Consider the following 21,136-nt stretch of genomic DNA (forward strand, 5'->3'; position numbering starts at 1 on the left):
ATAGTGGGAACTTACTGCTATTCACGGTGTGTTTGACTGGCTGGGGAGCCGATGCTGATGGATAGATGGGGTTCAGAGCGCGTTTAGAAGGTCTTTAACTGGACTTTCAACGCTTCACGATTTCGGTCTGTGTTTAGAAAATAAGTATTTATTTTTTTTATAATAAACATGCCCAAATGATCCATAGCAACCCATACTGCTAAACCGGGTAGAGTTTGTGAAGTGGATATTCTCCTCTCTACACGATCTCCGCTTTAGCTAGCTAACGCTTAGTGTAATAATGCCATGGTTACCTATGGGCGCTGTCACAAACCATTTACCCGTTTTGTTCACTTTAACTATGTTCTACACTTACTAGGCAGTTAGTAACTGGGTCGATATGATGCAGGCGTTTGTCAAAGTAAATGTTAATTAAACCAACACTTAAATCACCCATTCACTGAACTGCTAGTTTTAATTACATTACATTACGTCTTTCTAAAAATCTAGTGGAAGTAACTAGGGGCGGTAAGTAGGTGTGGTATTTTTGTGTTTATGTCAACCCAAATTTGCTTATTGATGAGACAAGACAGCCTGTTTATGGTTACAGTACAGAGATACAACGTAGGAAATATACTTTGGAGACAGCTCTATTTACATACAAAGCCAGTCTTTAAACACATCTCTTCTCATTCAATGTTTTTTTTCTTTTTCCTGTTATTTTACATTGTAAATTTCTTTTAGAAGACAATCAAGTTATACAGGGACAGCAATTTTAGATTCTTCCAAGTAGCGCATTCATCTTTAAGGACAGATCTGCACACTCTTGGTATTTTAATTCCAATGTCTTCATGAGGGAGAGTCACCTGGAATAGTTTTCTCGGTGTCTTGAAGGAGTTCCTGGAGGTGCTGAACAATAGTTCTGTTTTTCCGTCATGCTGTGAAGCTCCAGCTCATCCCAAATCACAATCTCAGTTAATAATTTCATGTGTCCCTTAATGGTTTTCATGCATTTAATATTAATCTACAATGTAGAAAAGAAATTACATAAGGTGTCCAAACTTTTGACTGTATTTGTAGTTTACTCTTTTTTTTACTCTTCTCTTCTGAGAAATGGCTTTACCACAGCAATATTTATTATTAAAGTATTTCCCAGTTTTTAAATACACTACTTGAGACCCACAGCTGCATCAGGAATTATTAATTTATTGGGGTCAGTTTTACAGAATTTAACAACCAATATTCTTCACCGCAGGTTCACCCTTTTCATTTGATTAGCACCACCATGTGGAGTACTAAAGCAGTAACTTTAGCACATCTAATTGGCGGATGCGCGAGTCATGAAGCACCCATGTTTTAATAAAGACATCAATAATTGATGCCACATAATTGGTAATAGCTAAAAAAAAAAAAATGTAATGCAAAATTGCAATATCACAATATTGACATTTTGACCAAATCATATGCTGGTCTAATTAAGAGCTGGGTAACTAGTATAGAGCATGTTTAGGACTTACATCATCTGTAACCAGATACCAGCAAAATCAAGTCTTTAGCTGCTAAATTCCGCTTCTACAAAACACCTAAACATTTCCAAAAGTCTAAGAAAAATGTGGATAAAAGACCCAACTGTACATTTCTTGTAAGATTCTATGATTTATTCTCATTTAAATAATCCTTTGATTAGCCAAGCTCAAAATTACAAGGAAGATTTTTTTTGTGTTTTATTTTTATTAAAAATGTAAATTTCAAACCTCATGGGTGTCTGTAAAACATTACAATGAAAATTCAATCAACATAAACCCAAATGTTGATGTGTCAAATGCCCACTTGCCCCACCCAACCCCATTTAACTGCCTACAATAACGGTCATACCCTGAAATTGACATTTACAAGAGGTGACAATAACAAGCTGGTGCTTTCCATTTGTCCAATAAATCACATAGGAAAAACAGTGTCAACTCTTTGGGGCCCACCCCTGGAAATGTACATAACAAAAGAAGAAAAGTGGCTAAGTATGTATGCTATGATTAAGTCATCACTGCACCATGGCTTATTATTTCATTTCACAACCATTCACAGAAAAAAAAACGTATTTATATACTAATATATAAATTGCTATTTACTTGAGTTTAGTCTACAAAGGATGACGTGCAGATTGTTAATATCTTGTATTTGTCTTTGGAGATGGTGTAATGGTCGATGACGCAAGAGGCTTCAGCAACGAGATGCCACTAGTTTTCCAATGCAGGTATATCCAGGGAATTAACTCATTAGACATGGTAAGGACAGGAGAGGCTTCAGTAGAACAGAAGACGGAGCACAAAAAAAATCAAAATAAACAAAGCTTTTTGCTCCCTCAGGTTGGAGGATGACTTCAAAAGGAAAGAACAGGTATGGATGTTGTTGAAATATGGGAATATGTCCTTATTCAGCTCTCAGTCATCCTCTCCATCATCCTGTAAAAAAAGAGAAAAAAAAAGAAAGAAAAATGTAACACATAGGCTCTTATGAACTCAAACTAAAAACAGGTGCTATGATGCCTAAACTTACATCTTCTAAAGTGCATTAGTCAAGAGCACATCTTACCTCTCCATCTTCGCCCTCATCTTCCTCTTCATCCTCCTCTCCCTCATCTTCATCTCCCTCCTCATCAATGTCTTCTAGTCCTTCCTCCTCCTCGTCATCCTCATCTTCACCCTCTCCTTCCTCATCATCCATATCTGGGACCTGAGAAGTAGAAAAAGAAATACACCAGTATTAACACAGACATCTTTGTGCATGTGGTACAAGTTCCTGTTCTGGTTACTGCTCAAATCATACCAAGTAGTACTGCAGAGGGTTGGGCCAGATATCATCCTTGATGACTTCCCCAAGTTCATCTGCACCTGCATCGGAGTGATCGGTGAACCAGGTGAAGAAACTCTCTGGCTCCTCGTGTTGCCTCTTCTTTCCAGCCTTGTTCTGTGTCTGTCCTGCACGCTTTGTTAGGTCCTGGGGTTTTAAAAAGGCAGACAAACATTTACTTACTGTGAACTAAAGCAAGCTGCCAAACAGCACAGATGCCAAATATTCACCAATAGCTCTAGATGTAAACCAACCTTTCCAGCCTTCCATTTAATTTCAGTAGACTTTGAGGATGGATCTCCGCTTTCATTCAAGTGAAATTCTTTTGACAGGACTTTGTTTTCAAAGTAGGGATTTTCATCAAAGTACTGAATAAAAAAAAAAACAGACATTAGAGCTCACAGTCTTCCTTTTTGTAAATTAAATTTAGAACCAAGCAAGAAATTTGTCTACTTACAAAATCTATTCTGTAACCTGATTTGATGTCCTCGAACTCTGTAACCTCGACTCTAGTCAGGTAGTGAAGTGCTTCCTCATCCTCCTCCCCAAGCAAGGCTGACACTACAAAAACCAGCACGAAAACCCAATTAATGTCACACTAATAGCAACAAAATACACTTGGTGTGTTTGTAAACATACAGTTGCATATTAAATAAATGTTTTCTGTATCTGTAGGATTTACATCTTTTTTAATAGCAACAAGTGCTTGTTCCTACCTTGTGGATGGTTGACAAATGTTGTGACCCAGAAGTTTGGAATTTTGGCTATGAGTTCTGATCTCTTCTGGAAGAATGGCTGGCGTAGCTTATTGTATTTCTGCTCTACTTTTAAAATTTCCTCACTTGCTTGTTCGTTCAATCTGGAGAGGACAAAAACAAGTAATGTTTAAATGTGAGGTATTTACACACTTGTAGGAATTTCACAATGGGGTGGTGAACACAATTTTAAAACAAATGTACACCAAACATTTAAAAATACACTTAAAAAAAACTCAGTATGGAACCCATAAAATAGCAAGTTAGAATAATATTTGGTGGCAATAATTCACCTTAATTTAAATGAAAAATTGTTTCCTTGATCTGTTCCATTAATTAAATCATGTGTACACTTTAATAATCAGGCCTTTCATTTAAAAATATATTCCCCCATGTTTAAAATAGGAGAACGTTTCAGCCTCCAAATATTATCTTCAACCTTAATATTGTCAGGGTTCTGTACACCATGCAACACAACTGTTGATTGAACTGTAAGGGCAGCATACAAAAACAATGCTATTACAGACATTTACTGTTTAACAATCTGTGTATAGACTGTGGGGACAGTGAATGGGTTTAACATACCTGTCAATTTCATTCTGTACTTCATCAATGTGTTCAATAGCTTCTTGTTGTTCTTTTTCTAAAAATGAAAAAAATAAAAATAAAAAAATGGTATTGTAGAGTTTCACAACAGGGCACCATATTCATAAACTCATCACTTAAACACTAATTAACAGATGCTCCAATTTCATACTACATATAACATAGATGTGCCTTATCTGACCGTAATATCGTGATTTAAGAAAAATATGTGTGTCTTGATAGTGAATATGTTGTGAAGCAGATAATTTTTTATTTCTTTGCTATTTACTGTGAAGCTTTAGGGGTATTTTAGATGGTTTTGCTGAATCTTTAAAACTACTACTTATTTGTTCAAGTAGAATAACATATATACTTTCTTTTATATTAATCTCCCGCCACAGGAATTGCTACTTAAGTGAAAAAACTATGCATCCATACATCCATCCACATGGATGAGTCCCTTTTGCCCGCCTAAAAAGATGTGCTCCAGCCGCTGCGTAACATCATAAATAGCAATCGGTCAGAGGCGACCGTAAACATGCAGGACGTCCCTAGACAAACCGATTTACATAAAAGCAAATCCAAGCAATTCTGCTCCTCACAATCTACATTTCTATAAAATACAAATTCTTACTTGCTTTTCAATTTTGTCATCCTGTGACAAAAATCTGATGGTATATTTTAACCCAACATACTTTTGCTGAAACTCTTCAAATGAATCAAATCAGGAAAAGTAAAGAATAATTTCCCATTCGTTCTGAAATTCTGATTGTGGGGAACAGATATAAAACTTTGCAAAATGGATGAACACATTCTTCTGCACTAAGCTACACCAAATAAAAATTAAGGGTTTAACAGTTACACCAATTCCTCTGCTGCACAGACCCGGTAAAGCCGCTGCTCTCTCGGGGCTGCAGTTTCCTGCCTCTGGACCGGGCCGCGTGGTTTGAATGAACGAGCTAAGCTAGCCACACGCTAACAGACTCAAAGCCACACCGGCTTTTCACGCAATTCGAGGCGTTAAAAGGCCAGATAATAAACTCAGAAAATATATACAATCAAATCCGAGCTGCTCTGTGTTTTTGGGCGGCAAAATTGGCTGCTCGGGCTCGAACTAATTGAGACGTGCTGGCGGGGAGACAATAACGAGTTAGCGCTAGCTAACAACCTAGCAAACCTACGTTATATGCAATAGCTAGCTAACACAGAAGCCTCGTTGTCCTTCAATTAGCCACATTAGCTAAACATTCAGCTTCAAAACATGCACGATAGCTAAACGTGCTTGTGGCCAGTTAATTTTGCGCAACACTCGCCGTTATACACATACATGAGTGAATACTCACACCAAAAGTGGCGTGTCTAGGTCCAGAAAGAAAAAAATCCAGGCCAGGATTTTGTTCCGACTGCCTGGGCAGCTCTACTGCAGCAGAACCCAAGCAGCAGGAACAGAATCGTGGGACGGATTTTCACTTTCTGGACCTGGATGAACCAAATAGACAAATTAGCTATGTTGAAATAACAAATTGTTCAGTATGTAATGCATTATAACAACGCTGAATTCGGATATCGCTTTAACGGTAAGGCTTTATACATTTTGTTAAACGTTACGTACACTAAATAGGTTTGTACTCAATTCTTATACCACTAAAGTTATGATTTTACCGTTTTGAAAGGGGCATTTAAATGATGATCACACTATAATTATGATTTGAAGGAGCACATTTCTCCTTAAAGCTTAAGATAGCTACTGTTATCCAATTTGAGTAAGTTACCGAACTACTAAGTTCAACCATTCAAATCCTTTAACTATAAATGGACGTTGATTCAATGTCAGAATTTGAACTGGTAAGTATCATACAATGTTTAAACGATAAACAATTTAAATAACGTTTCTCCCTCCATCATTATTATGATCATTAATGATTAAGTTAATAAAACCACCGTTTATTCAATGTTTTGGCTATCAGGGTGATGTTGAGTTAACTTGGCTAACAAACATGCGTGGCACAATGAGCGCGAGCCGCGCTGTGGAACATGGCCTCCGCATGCAGTTAGCTTTAGCTCAGTTAGCTTAGCGCCCGCTCCCCGCGGCTGCACGACTCGCTCCACGCTTGTGCGCGACCTCTCGAGTTCGGGAGAGTAAGTTAATAAGGCGAGCCTGAGCTGACTTAGAACAGCCCTGTCGGTTTGTGTAAGGAATTCAGAGCGTCCTAAGCGCACAAGGAGATAAAGACAAATAAAGCACCATCAGTGAAAAATGGCGGGGCTTAGGAGGCCGCCATTATAGCAAGTTAGCCTGTTAGCCAGTAAGCTAGCGCTACTTTACCCGAGGTCTCGTCCGCTCCGTCATGATTCGAGTTCTGCTCCTTTCTACTGACTTTCGCCGCAGACGCCGACATGATGGTGATTCTTCGCCTTTAACTCGAAGACAGGCTGTTTTAAACTCCACAGAGATAGAGTCCCACACCAGAAAACAGCTAATCTAACCCGTTTTCCACTGAGGAAGAAGGAAACTTCGCGCTACCTTTGTGAGAGAAGTGCGAGTATATAACCGCGCTCTCTATCAACAGTACCGCTGCTGCCCTACACCGTGTAAAACGAGCTGCGCGCTCCCTTTCTCTCCGTGAACGCGCTTTAGGAGACTCGACCTAAGCCCCACCCCCACACAGCAAGGGCAGGACACGACACGCCTCTCTCACTTAATGCTGGTTTCTGATTGGCTGAGAAGTAGACGGCGGTCTTTATTTTAATTATTGATATTTTTATTCACTACACACGTATTTCGTAAATAATAAATTAATTGTAAACAACACATTTTACTGTAATTTGTTGTTGTTTTGTAATATTGTCAAAAAAAGGTTAATTTTACATTTAAAGTCCTTAATCCTTAAATCTTGAATACAGACAAACAGAGGAAAATAATTTGGTTGATCCTCAGTTTAAGCGAAAATGGAACTTACCTTTAGAAGGAAATGTATGCAAAAAGTAAATAATGCCCAAATTTATATGTTTATATTTATTTTATTTTATTTTATTTTATTAAATTCTATTTTGCAAACCAGTATATTCAATGATTTATTATAAGGTGTGAAACAATGTTGAACAGCAAATGATAAATGCACAACAATGCTGAGTTTGTCATTGTACATACAGTGGCGTGAAAAGTATTTACATTATATTACTTACAGATTTCTTTTTTTTTAAATCATACTTACATTTTTTAGATAATCAAACAAACTTTAATATCAAACAAATGTAACTTAGTTAAATATAAAAACAAGGCCTGATTACTACCAGACCTGTAGAATAAAAAACACATATAAAAACCTGTCTGACAGCAGCTAAAAGATCTCATAACCAACACATTATGCCGCGATCTAAAGAAATTCAAAAACAGATGTGAAAACAAAGTTTTTCACATCTGTCAGGGTGGAAAAGTCATTTCTAAGGCTTTTGGACTCCATCAGACCACAGTAAGAGCTATTGTTTACAAATGGAGAAAACATGAAACACAGGTGAACCTTCCCAGGACCAAAATTATTTCAAAAGGGCATAAGCAACTTTTGAAATAATTTAAAGAACTGCAGGTCCCACTTGCTTTAAGTTAAGGTCAATGTTAATGTTTAAATAATAAACAAGAGACTGGTCAAAAATGGACTCCATTAGAGAGTTTCCAGGAAAAACACTGCTGACCAAAAAGAACACAAAGGCCCTTCTCACATTTGACAAAAAAACCTTGATGTTCAACAGGTCTTTGGGTTTTTTGGACTGACGTGACAAATGTAGAACTTTTTGGAGGGTATGTGTCCTGTTACATCTGGCAGAAAAGTAACACATAATTTCAGAAATAGAACATCATACTGAACGTAAAACATGGTGGTAGTGTGATAGTCTGGGGCTGATTCACTGCTTTAGGGACTGGACTACTTGCTGTAATAGATGGAACCAGGAATTCTGCTGTTTACCAGACAATCCTGAAGGAGAATGTTAGGCTATCTGTTTGTGACCTCAAGCTCTGGCGTACTTGGGTTCTGCAGCAGGACAATGATCAAAAGCACAAAAACAAATCCACCTCTGAATGGCTTAAAAAATGATGGCCGTTAATGCTGGAAAACCTCTAATGAGGCTAAATGAAAACAATTCTGTAAAGAAGAGCAGGCCAAACTTCCTCTACAGAAATTACAAAGACTCATTGCCAGTTATTGGTAAAGATTGATTGCAGTTTTTGCCGCCAGAGCTAGATTGATTTGGATAGTTTTTGCCACCGTATCTCATATATATATAATAAAACATCACACACTTTTAGTGGTTAGGGGGCAAACCTGAACCAGATTAAGTTGTGAGAATGGAGAAATTTATAATGCTATTTGATGGTGTTCAGTAGGATGAGTGCATAAGATGAACACTGACAGACATTTGAGTTCTTTAGTACTCGAAAGCCACCCCCCCTCAACCCCATGCCTTGCAAAAGTTAAATACTTTAATTTTCTTTTCCTCTTGAGAGCATCAGTTGTAAAGTTATGAAGAGGTAGAGTTGGTATACAGTGAATAACCCTATTTGAGTGATGTTCTAATCCATATTATGGCAAGAACTACTTAACTAAGTAAAGAAAAAAATACTTGAATGAAGGTTATTAATAAAAAATTGAAGGTTAGTGAATCCAAAACATTTCAATAACTGAGTATCTTCATTTCCAGTCTCAAAGACCACCAATAAAGGTATGATGATACTGGCTATCATCTGGACTACCCCAGGGAAAGAAAAGCACAGGATAAGAGCGCCTAAATGCTTCAATTTTTTTGGTCTGCTTAGCACTTTTTAGCACGTTTACTACATTATTCTTTATGTGTTCCTTTAGTCTGGATGACTTTAGAATTTTTAATTAAGTGATTTGATTTATTTATTAACTTGATGGAATGATTTGTTAAATACAGGGAATCATTTATTTAAGTCTTTGAATGTTATTCTTTAACCTTAGTCAGTTTAACATTTTAGTTCAATAGATTTCTCAGATCCTTTACATTTTCTTACTTTTGAGGCTAATTTGAAAAATAGAAAATTGGATGTAAACCGTTTTAATTTTTTTACCGTTTCTTTCTTTCAGTTTTTGTTCAGTTGCCTTTCACAATCACACACAAAAAGATATATTTGATTTTTCTTGTATCAAAAGATTTGTTATTGATTTCTGCCCAAAAATACCACAATAGTTCATGTGACTTTTATTTTGAAATGTGGTGGGTTTGGTGGCGGCGGGCGGGGTCTTGCTCCGCCTGGCTGCAGTGTGCTGAGGCTGGGCTGTGAATCGGCGGAGGAGCGGATGAGGGCTGGACTCCTCCGCGCTGCCAACTAACCCGCTTATGTGTGTTTGCCGGGAAAACTGAGCTTTTTATCGGTTTCTGCCGGGTTTCCATAGCGCTCACCCTGGCCTACCCCCGAGAAGTTGGAGTACCGTACGAAGTCTTCGACAGAGAGAAGATTTGAAAGGTAAAACGGGAGTTTCAGAGATGAAACGGGGCTGTAGTTGATGGTTTAGCTGCTGCTGCTGGGTCCCAACTGGACTGTGGATCAGGAGCTCAGGCCTACAGCGCCTTCAAACTCCACCTATGGGTCCTCTGAGATCTGGGGCTTTAGGAAATTTCCAGTCCACTCGTGTTTTGTAAGTTTTCGTGGTAAAATAAAGAAGCAGAGTTTCTTCTGGAGCTGTTTCTGTATCGGTATCTGCACAGCACCTCTTTATTTGATTCCAGCTGTTGTTTACTAAGTAGTGTATTTGTATTTTCTGTTGAATCATATTAATTAGGAAAATAACCTAGTAACTACTTTACTTGTATTTAATATTCCTTTTCTAAGAGAGAGTTTTTAGTGTTTGTCAGTGGCCGCCTGTGCTCTGCTTTAGTGTTGCGCTCCCAATTTGGAGGTTTAGATCCAGTTTATTTTGGAGGAAAATGACCCGCAAACAGAGAAGAACAAAGATTTGTCTGCTTGTCTGATGGAGGCTGGATGTGCTAAAGTTGGCATTAGTTGTATGAACTGCAGTTCAGTACTTTAGTTAATATTACCACTGCTTCTGCTACTAAGTAATCAATAAATAATATACATTCGATAAATATTTTTAGAATATTTATTGACCTAATGTTTTTCTACAATTGCATGTTCTAATTTCCAAAACCTTCCAAAATGGTAGTTTTACAGGAGATGTACAATGGAAGTCAGTAGACTTGTCACAAAAAATATATATTTATTATTATTATTATTATTATTATTATTATTATTATTATTATTATTATTATTATTAGCATTGTATAGACAGGACATTGTTAATTTTTGCTGATCCCTGTGTTTTTTACTAAGTGTAAGGTGAATAAGTAAAGTATTTACTAGATTATTTTCCTCATTAATATGATTCAACACTGACTAAGCTGCTATGTGTGTTTTGCTGTATGTAACATAAATATTAAGCTTCAGTCTATTTTTAATAATTAAAGCTGCACTGCACTTAAAATGGAATAAATGCTTTAGTGTAATGTAATATTATCTTTAAATCAGTTGGTTAAAATGGTCTCAAAGAGACAATACTATTGTTTATCACAATAAACTGTGGGCACAATCTATCTTCCCTAAATACATGACCATGGAAACTAATACACAACAATTTTGAAGCGTTATTTGATTGTCCTATTTGTTATAAAAAGGACAAAAAGTGCAGATTGAAATTTTATCGATAGTTATGCGCACTCACAAAAAAGTGTGTTTCTTTTTAGAGGCCAATAAAATGTGCTTCAGAAGAAGAAAACTATGAACAGTTTAACTCCTATAACTATAATTACAGATTATTGTAATAAAAAAACATTATTTTTGTTCCACAAAAAACAATGATATCACAAAACTGAGATTCTGCGATGCTCAATGTATCGAAAGATGACCTTTGTTACTGAAGAGGAAAAAATACTCCTAAATAAGTAAATATCAGGAATTCTGGATTTATTGGTGGCTGTTTCACACAATTTGACAACCAGCCTAAAAAAATGTACAACAAAATACATAGATTAGCTTTCACTGACCACAACTGTTGTAAATGTGGCTCTTTTAATTTCACGTTTTAAAATAGCCATAAACTGCTATAAATTACAACAGTTCTTTTGCTGTTGTATGTGAATGTGTAAGTAGAAAAAAACTATGTTACTCTAAAATGTCTTCAAACTGTAAAACACAAATACACAAATGCAAGAAATATCAACACAGTGTATCGCTGTGTCTATTTGTCCCACCCCTAGTAAACTCCTGCCCAGTGTGATATTCCTAAAATGTTTTTCACACCTAAGGATTTAAATCATAACCATAAGAAACATCTGCCTGGGTTTAAGCTTCTCATGCAGTTTCGAGTATTTCAGCAGCCTGTAGCACATTCCAGTGCGTTCAAAGTCCCCAAACATCTCAGCCATTTGCAGGCCCTTCCTGATGGTTTGCAGAGACCCATTATGTAAACTCATCAGATCTTCTGGCAGAATGATGACTGAGTGTTTTTCTGCCTGTTTAAAGAGAAGGAAGTGTTAGGAATACTAAAGAGCTCTCACTCATGTTCATCTGCAGTGCACATGTTCAGCAGGACGTCTGCCAAGAACAGCACGTTAATGATTCTGTAGGCCCTAAAAGCAGCAAAGAGCTTTTATTTATGTAGATGTTCTGATCCAAGCAGAGATGACGTATTCCTTTATGACTTATTACTCACATTATCACACTGTAAGCATGACTCCTGCACTGATTGACTGTAAGTTGCATAAGGACTTCAAAAGTTATTCCCACACTTTTCTGGGTATTGTTGCTGTCCTGTCAGTGGGGTGAGAGATGAAGAGATGACCCTGTCGCATAGAGGTTAGCATTTGGTGGATTCTGGAGCCGCTTCCCCCGAGGGGTCTTTATCAATGGGTGTTGGCTGTGCTTCTCTGAGGGGGTTCAATCAATGAGTGGGCTTCGCCTAAAATGATGTTTTAGCTAGTGACAGTTAGCTAGCTTTTCTAATTTTCACTTCACAGCTTTCCAAACATTAGCTTTTAGCCTGGCAAATATCTATGATTTTCACTTGATTCATGTCTGAGACCTTATTAAAGAAGACGTGCTACTGAGAGCAGTGTGAATGGGATTCCACATAACACTGATCATAGTCTTGCCCATTAGCAAAAACAGACAATCAACTTGTTGATTGTGCCAGGAGCTCAGGATGGTTAGATGAAAGTCTTGCATGAATTGAAATACGTGTCTGGACGCATTGTATAGATAGAGTGAACTGACTTGTCTGTAAGAACTTTGTTGACAGTTTACCAAACCTGTAAACTAAGGGTTTTAGTCTAGATGTCATTAGCTAGCTTCTTTGGCATTTGCAAAAAGCTGCTTTGACACTAATGTGTGTCACCCTGTCTCTGCTTTAACTTCATTTAAATTCCCATAACAAAGAAAAATAATGATAAATTATATCTTTTTAATGTGCAAATGTATAACTCCTTTGCCCCAGCATTTAGTAGCAAAAGTTGTAAGGATATGCACCATAATTTATCACAGAGTGCACCGGCTTTTATCCTGGACTTTTGTTTATGAAAATTTGAATGTGTAAACTAGGGGTGTTAATAAAAATTGATATTGTATTGCATTGTTCTGTTCTCAAAAAGACAGTATGATTTGAAATTAGTTTACATGGAAATATTGGTGGCAGAATTGGTTAATTTGTGTTGTGTTTAAAGAAATCATGCTGTTCTGTCATTAGATCCCTCTGTTCTGATTGGATAAAAAGTAAACTTTTCTTTTACTTATAATTTTACTCAATATGATATTGGGAGTTTATACTATGAGAGGTTTTCAAAAATGTATTAAAACAAATGCATTGTATGTAGAAATATTGAAATGTAAGCCCTGTATTTTGATTATCATATTTTAAGTTCTTGCCAGACACAGCACTAGTGTAAACAAAGATAAAGATATAGGCTGGACTATTCCTTCTAATAGATTGTCATGTGAATCAGATTAGTCAACACTGAAATTTATCCAGCTCTGTTTTGGTTAAACCAGTATCTTATGTTACGGAGAAGACGAGTGTTTTATTATTATTATATTCTTATATATATAGATGTGCCTGGTTGTGTCTTTAGAAACAGAGATCGGGATTGAGTCAGTAGGGTATCAGCTAGACTGGACTGAGGTACACTGACCTAGTTGAATATGTCTGCAGTCTTTCAGTGAGTGGGCTTACTCTGCAAAAGCCTGTTTTTACAGCCCTCTGAGGAACGCCTGTGCTGAATTGAGGCTCTGTTGGAATTTTTCTAGCGCTCTGTTCCGAGAGGCTGCACAGGGATTTGGGCATTTGATTTGGCATGCTTGAGAGGAAAACTTGCTAAAGCATTTCAGGGAATTAAATACAGAGATATGATGATTTTGTGCTATTTCTTGGCTACTTTTGACTTTCTGTTTGAGTGTTTAATAAACATTTGTCAAACTGAAGGAATCCCTGCACCCCTTTCTAAACCATCTGCTGTGTTGCCCTTACAAGGCATTGCCAAATGGGTAGGAGTTTGTTAATAATAGATGTATGTTTTCAGGATTTTACCTGTTTAATTCAGCAGAACAATGTTTTGGGTCTTTTGGTTGAGTTATAGACTAATTACCGGGACATGCAAACCAAATATTACTTGATTTTGTTACTCACAAAGTTTTGAGTCACAGTGAATTATATTGACTAAATCAGTTTACCAATCTTATTCTCAATCTACCTATTTACTGCACCTTCATTTGCATGTTCATATAAAAAGTCTGCCGCATTAAGGGCTATCCCACTGTAATTAGGGAGGAGAGGGAGTGGCTATAAAGCCCTCAAATAGCGAGTCAGCATAAGAGCGGCAACTGCGTCACTCTACGGAAGTGCAGCTTGGAAAACAGAACACGTATTATTAAAATATTAGGTTATATTTATGAGGTGACCGGGCAGTTTATGCTGTTTTCACACTTGAAAGTGAGTCCTCAGCAAAGTTTGTGCCTTTGTTACATTGTATTAATTTGGTCCAGTTATTTTTGGTTTCACACTGCAGTTTAATGAGCGTACTAAAGAACTTTACTACTTAACAATAATTGGTTTGTAAAATGTGAGTCATGAGTTCAGCTCTGTTGAATCTGACTTCCGTTTGTGTATATGCTTCTCGCAGCAGAATGAGTGTAAAATATTATCCTCAGATTCATTTTATTTCTGTTTTTAAATCAGCGTTAATCTGCTGTTACAGTAAATAAATTAATTCCTGCTCTGAGCATTTATTTCCATACTGCTGCTTGATCCACCTGCACGCAACATGGAGGCAGATTTTGTTTCAGTAGATCCGGATCAAGAACATCTGGTTTTGTCAGACCAAACTCTGTTCTGGTCCTGACCGTGGTTTATGCCCCTGATACTTTGCTTCAGATCTAAACTGAAATGCCTGAACCAAACAAGGCAGGTGTGAAGCACCCTTAGACAGTGTTCAGTGTTTTGAGGAGAGTGGTGGAATGTGGGATCATTAAATTAGGCTTTTCTTTTTTACTCTTAACACTTTTTAAAACTGTAATTCTGTTGTGAGAAGTGTGTTTCTGTAGCCATGGTGACAGCAGTTTTCTGCTTCTGTCTGAATGGCTATCCAGAGTTTACTTTCGTTCTTTAGTGACTACACTCTCCCCTTAAATTTGGACCCCTTCACAGCACAGAGTATGACTTCATATGGAGTGTCCCTCTCTGTCTGAGTACAAGGCTTCTTATTTCTTTATTAGTCTTATGTTTTATCTGTTGCATTACATCTCCAACTCTCTTCCTTCTCCTGACCTTCTTTGGCATCTTTTGTTTAACTTACTGTCAGGCCTGTACGGATCGCTGCGCTCCCGCTGGAATTCACTGTTCCACGTACATTTTTATGTCAGAAAAAACAGCATGCCCATTCTCTCAGGATCGAAAGGCATCAGACATCTGCTCCTCTGACTGCTCTTCATTTAGGAGTGCACTATGTCTGCTGAAATGGTTACACACTGATGATTTAATGATTCATGATTTACTGCTTTTTTTTTCTTTTTAAATTATAATTTTTTGTGATTTCATGATCTAAACAACGCTTTTGTTAAGTGAAATATTGCAAGATATCCAAATTTACTGTTGTTAATGATTCTTTAGATTTTTTACCTAACATTTATTTTAATATTTAAATTATTGCTGTGGACACAGCATTTTTAACTGACAGAAAGAAGAGTCATTTGAGTAAAGATTTAAAATGTCGGTTTGATTTATTTTCTATTTGTGTTATTTAACCATTTTCATCAGATAGATCTCTAAATGCCCAAAACCTACAAAGTGTGCCTTTTAATAGTGTTATTTTTGAGTAGCTTTACAGCTACCAGCGATTCCGCTTGTGGGCAGGATGTATCTCTGTTTTATGTTACAACTTTTGATTGACATTTGGAGGTTTTTGAATAGCTTCATTCTCCAGCCCTGTTTGTTTATGGATGATTTTATTTTACGGAGAACAGTGTTTGGGGTCACAGTACGTTCCTTCCATGTACTGAATTCTCATTATTCAGCAATGCCAAGGAAAACTTTCTTGCACACATTTTAGATATGCTCATAGTTTTAAAAAGGGGGACTTTCATAAGTGCACTAGTCTGTGTTTATGTTGTCCATGGCCAGGTATGTGTACACACACACACACACGGTGGGCGATATGGCCCTAGAATAATATTACAATATTTCAGGCTATTTTTGTAATAATGATCTTCTTAGCAGTATGAAACTTTTGTCTATTACAAGAGGTGTTGGTCTCTGTCCGGTCCCAAACCAACTCCAGAGCGGTTCTGTTTGTGGTGAGAATGTGATCCAACCTCTTTTCCAACCAGAACAGTGAGTGGTATCTAACAAGTACAAGGGTACGATGCTGATATCTAGTGGACGGGTTTTACACCCAACACTAGATAAATTGCTGTCAGGTTATACTGTCGTATAAACTAGTAATAAAAAAAACCATACAGCATATCCAAATATTACGAAATGGTATTATTATTAATAGTTTCTTACACCCATACCAAGTTAACAAACGTGTTTGTGTGAAATGAACACGTGTACTGCACCTGTAATTGGTTTCTCTGGCTAAATCAGTTGATGAGTCACAGGTAAATGCATCAAAATGCACCGCAAAAAAACATTTAAGCACATTGTCTTCTCTGATTGGTCAAAGCTGTCTTGGGTGGAGCTAAATATAGCAAGATGAATCTGTGTTTCAGACCAACGAGTGTTAAGCTGATTTTATGCTAAATGCTGTGCTTTTAAACACATTGTTTCCAATGGGATGTTCATACTGCGCTTAGTGTAAAACCAGTTTAGCATGTGGCAACAGCATGCAGATGCATTTGTTAACAGCGGTGGTAATTATCTCTGTAATAAATTCGGTTAAACTGCACCTAAACAGCCATTGAACTCAAACATGAGGAGTATATTTGATTGTCTGTTTGAATCGAGGCCAGATCACAATGAGCAGACTGAGACCAGCCCTTGCCCTGCACACAACAGTGTCCAAACCACTGGCAGATCAACACTCCAGCTTAGAACTGTTTGTGGTGCTTTTTTATGCAGGTCTATTTAAAACATATTACTGTTTATTCTTGCTGAACACATGCAGTGTTATTTTGTCAGCCTACACTGGCCTTTGTTGGTTGAAACAGTTACCTCACACTCTGAGCAGGTGCTGAGGGGGGTAATTACACACCTGGCTCGATCTCTAACCGTCTGACACACACACACACACACTCACTCACTACTCACTCACTACTCACACACACTGACTACTTGTAAAAAGCTGCTTGTAAAAAGGGACTTTTTTTGCCTGTAGTTTAGTGTCAGATGGCTTTTTTCAGAGCTTTGAAAGAAATGACTCATATGGATACTACAGCTGAAAAGTATTTTCATGTCACCAGTGATGCTGCATCAGATATAGTTAAGAAACAAAAAAAAGAGCCTGACTTCACTTTATGTATTGAAGAGGGAATGTGCTAGGCTTCAGTCAGGGGTTGGACAGTAAACTATTTTAGCATTGATATTGCAATGTACACATACAATATTCACATTGTAGAATGTGCAGTTGTACAATGTCAGTATACATTTTTCAAAACTTTTTTTTTTTAATACAAAGTCTATCCTTAATTTGTGTTCTGTGTTGTGTTGTTAAAAGTTAGAGAAATGTGCAAGTGTGTTGTGATTTTCTAAGGAACGCCTTATCAGAATTGAGTGTGTGTCTCTCTTCTGTTGCCATCTGTGAGTGATTGTTGCAACCAGAGCGTCTGATTTTTTTGTTCTGGAGGGTTTGGTTGGTTGGCTGTGGTTAGCCAGCACGTGTCTGCGGGGCTGACCCCACTCAGCTGAGAGATATTACCGCAGCCCCTCCTCCAGCGCTCCTCTCTCCTCTCAGGGATTCCAGAGTTTTAGCTATGTTATCATTTCCACCAACTGTTATTGTCTGGCGGCCTCTGGGAAAAATACCAGCGCGCTGAGGCTGAGCTTGCAGCACTTAATGATTATTGTTTATGGAGGAGGAGCTCCGGTATCAAACCGAGAACGTGCCCTGACCTCCTGCTTCTGTTCTCAGAGAAAAGTTCACAGGAGTCTAGAACTCTTGCTGCTGTCTTTATGAGACTGATTCTGCAGGTAGCTGAAGTGCCACTCTCTTTAATGAGCCCCTCTACTGGGTGCCACCCTGTGATGGCAGCAGGAATGATGGTTTGCAGTCTGATGGTGGGTGTGTGGTTTTCTTGTTTTGTCTCCAGTTCAAGCAGATCGGCTTCAAAGACGCGAGTGTAAACCATACGGGTGTTTTGGGAGAGCAGGCGGGCCTTAATCTCCTGCTCGTTGTTTAGCTTTTCAAAGTGTTTGTGTGTTGAAGCAGCACGTAATAGAGCTCTGCATTGTTCTGTGTGTTTCCAGAACACATCTCTCCGGAAAAGGGCCTTTATTTTGGGGCATCATGGCATCATTTGTACACTGTTAAAAGTGTTTCATGTGATTTTTTTATATAACATGTTATTTGTGATAATTGAGTAATCCATGTGGAATTAAGAATAAAATCCAGTCATCGAATTTTCAGCAGTAAAATATATGTCAGGAAGCCGTTAAATATTAATAAACGTGTATCTTATGTTCTAGATAGAAATAAGTAAAATACACTTACTTTATTTGAGTTTATTTCGTCCCAAAATTTGAGTGAATATTACTTCCTGTCATCATTTATTTGCATGAGGAATGTGTCTCCTAAAAACATCACTTACCATCAGTGTGTAGTCTTGCCTATAAGAAAATATTTTCTTGGGTATTCAGTTTTATTTGATTACATTTTTAATGCCTTGCCACAATATTGTACGCTGTAAGAGCAAGTTACCATTTTCTTTACTGCAAAGTTTGACTTGCTGGATTAATTTCCCAGCTGGCAGACGGGAAGCAGGGTCCTTTTATCCTGTATTTATTTCTTGTGTATCTCAGCTTTCTGTGTCAATTTAGCTAACATTTACTCAATATATGGAGTAAATTATATTCAAAAACATCCAAACTGTTAACCAACTTCAAATTTATTAAGTACTTTCTATGAGTTGTTTTTCTTTCAGTTCTGATAATAAACTATTATCAAGTTAAACAGACTAAGATTAACAGACTAAACCTGCCTGGATTAGTTATTACCTAGAGGCTTTGTCTTTAGGCTCACAAATTTAGTACAATAAAAAAATGCATATATGTTTCCAAATGCACTGACTGGCCAATTTATAAAAACACCTTCTGGTCTCACTGACTGTGTTTTTTTTAGCACCACAGATCTTATATCAGCATGCTAGTTCTATAAGTCCAGACTGTAGTTCTGTATCTGTTCCTCTGCATACTTCATTATTATCCTCCTTTCACCCTGTTCTTCAATCCTCAGGACCCCGGAAAAGAGAAAAACCACCACAGTGCAGCTAGGCCTGGACAATATTTCGATATCGGTATTTATCGCGATAAGAAATGTTTCAATAACGGTGATATCATTTTTGTGATTTATCGATATGTATTATTTACAGACAGGCGTTTTTTAGCGGCGTCAGTTCACTGCAGCCCTGAACATAGCCGGGCTACGTCAGTGCGTGATGACGCAATCATACAGGCACGTAGCCAGCTAGGCTAGGCTAGGCTAAACCTGGGTCGCCTCCTCTCCGCACCGCACCTAAAATCTCCCGCGATGAAGCGAAACCGACCCTAACCGAGCGGATCTCCGCTCCGCACCTAAAACCCGCCCGCCTTGAAGCGAAACCGACCCTAACCGAGCGGATCTCCGCTCCGCACCTAAAATCCGCCCGCGATGAAACGAAACCGACCCTAACCGAACGGATCTCGGCTGCGCTCCGCTCCGCACCCAAAACCCGCCCGTGATGAAACGAAACAGACCCTAACCGAACGGATCTCGGCTGCACTCCGCTCCTCTCCGCTCCGCACCTAAAACCTCCCGCGATGAAACGAAACCGGCCCTAACCCGCTCGTTTTCATCGCAGGACATTTTAAATGAAGAATGAGCGGATAGTTGAGGGAGGCAGGTCTAATTCAGTGGTTCGACTTTCAAAGGTTTGATAAACTTCAGACTTCAGCTTGCTCCAAATTGTTCTGGAGAGTGGAGCCGACCAGCAACAGTAATACATCCGTTCCTCCACCTCAAGCAGATTCACTACACACAATATCTTCCTTATTCTGGCTAAAACACTTGTAGTTTATGTTGTATCTAAGTTATTTATAGTTTATATAGGTTTGTTTATTTGACAGGGATATCATGTTCCCTTTATATATGAAGGCTTTTTCTATTCCCTATTCTGGTTGAAGCACTTTTGTTTTGATCTGTTAAATATGTTTACAAAAGAATAAGAAGCTCTGCCTCTGTTGTAATGTAAAGTTATTTATATTGGTAATATGTATATAGGTTATAGGTTTATGTTTGACAGGGATGTCATGTTTTTATTTTGCTACATGCAAATAAAAGCGAGCATTGATTTATTCTGATAATTTTTTATTTATAAAGTATTATACAGTTTTTTGTGAGAGGAGGCTTTAAAGACTTCAATTTAAGATTTCAGACAGTAGTGTACAGATTTCCATTGCAGGGATTCTTAGCAGTTTTTCTGAGGCCTTCAAAGTATTTTATATAGTTTTATATAGTTTATATCGATATCGAAATTATATCGTATCGACCGAAATTAAGGAATATATCGTGATATAATTTTTTGCCATATCGTCCAGCACTAAGTGCAGCTAATATTATTTGGGTGGTGGGTTATTTTCAGCCCTGCAGTCACACTGATTGGCATGGTGGTCGTTTGTGGATCAAAAGCCGCAGTGCTTAAAGAGGTGCAGTGTCACTGCAGGCCTGGGAATGGACTGCTAAACAGAAATATTAATGTTAGTGAAGTGTACAGAGGGTGTAGGATTCTGATATAATTGTGTATTACCTGCAAATCTGTGGCGATTGGTGTAGCACAGGGGGTAACAACCATCTCAAGGAGTGTGGGTCTGCCCATAGCACTTAAACAAATCCTGTGTTTCTCCACTTTTTGTTGTTGCAAAATATTCAATGCATCTTCAGTAGTAAATGTTGCATTTGTTCCTTCAGAGATAGTGTTGGTTTTTATATGGAAGTGTTGTTTGTGTTACTGGTTACCAGAGTAGTATTTTACCAGCATAGTGGAATGGGTGTAATTTTAACTACCAGAACACCTTTATTCAGCAAAAGAAACAAGAATTGCTTTGTTGAACATAATCTTTCTTCAAAATTTCTTAAAATCTTTGGTGCAACAGGCTCTTATGTACATCTCATTCAAGGACCTGATGCAATTGGGGTTAAAATTCTGCTGTATTGCTGCAACAGTCTTTGAGATAAGTGTTATTTATTGTATTGTCTAAAAGGTATTCAGTAAATCT

At 37.8% G+C, this 21,136-nt stretch overlaps 2 protein-coding genes across 3 annotated transcripts in view; one reads left to right on the forward strand and one right to left on the reverse strand.

The window, feature by feature from the left end:
* Positions 1-1,165: 1,165 nt before the first annotated feature.
* On the reverse strand, positions 1,166-6,811 carry setb (SET nuclear proto-oncogene b). Its single transcript, XM_007233904.4, has 8 exons — positions 6,493-6,811; positions 4,167-4,224; positions 3,543-3,685; positions 3,284-3,387; positions 3,081-3,194; positions 2,803-2,973; positions 2,569-2,709; positions 1,166-2,438 (listed from the first exon to the last, which is right to left on the reverse strand). The coding sequence occupies exons 1-8, from the start codon at positions 6,563-6,565 to the stop codon at positions 2,418-2,420; spliced, it is 825 nt and encodes a 274-aa protein (XP_007233966.1). The 5' UTR covers positions 6,566-6,811; the 3' UTR covers positions 1,166-2,417.
* A 2,642-nt stretch (positions 6,812-9,453) lies between these two features.
* specc1lb (sperm antigen with calponin homology and coiled-coil domains 1-like b) overlaps positions 9,454-21,136 on the forward strand; it is a 44,533-nt gene continuing 32,850 nt past the window's right edge. Inside the window, exon 1 of one of the 2 annotated variants that reach the window (XM_049466172.1) lies at positions 9,454-9,651. The gene's annotated coding sequence lies outside the window, so the exon portion shown is untranslated. Of the gene's footprint in view, positions 9,652-19,139; positions 19,858-21,136 lie in introns of those variants that run through there. The other variant, XM_049466173.1, reaches the window with a different exon arrangement.

Source organism: Astyanax mexicanus, chromosome 17, assembly GCF_023375975.1.
Source record: "Astyanax mexicanus isolate ESR-SI-001 chromosome 17, AstMex3_surface, whole genome shotgun sequence".
Lineage (NCBI taxonomy): Eukaryota > Metazoa > Chordata > Actinopteri > Characiformes > Acestrorhamphidae > Astyanax > Astyanax mexicanus.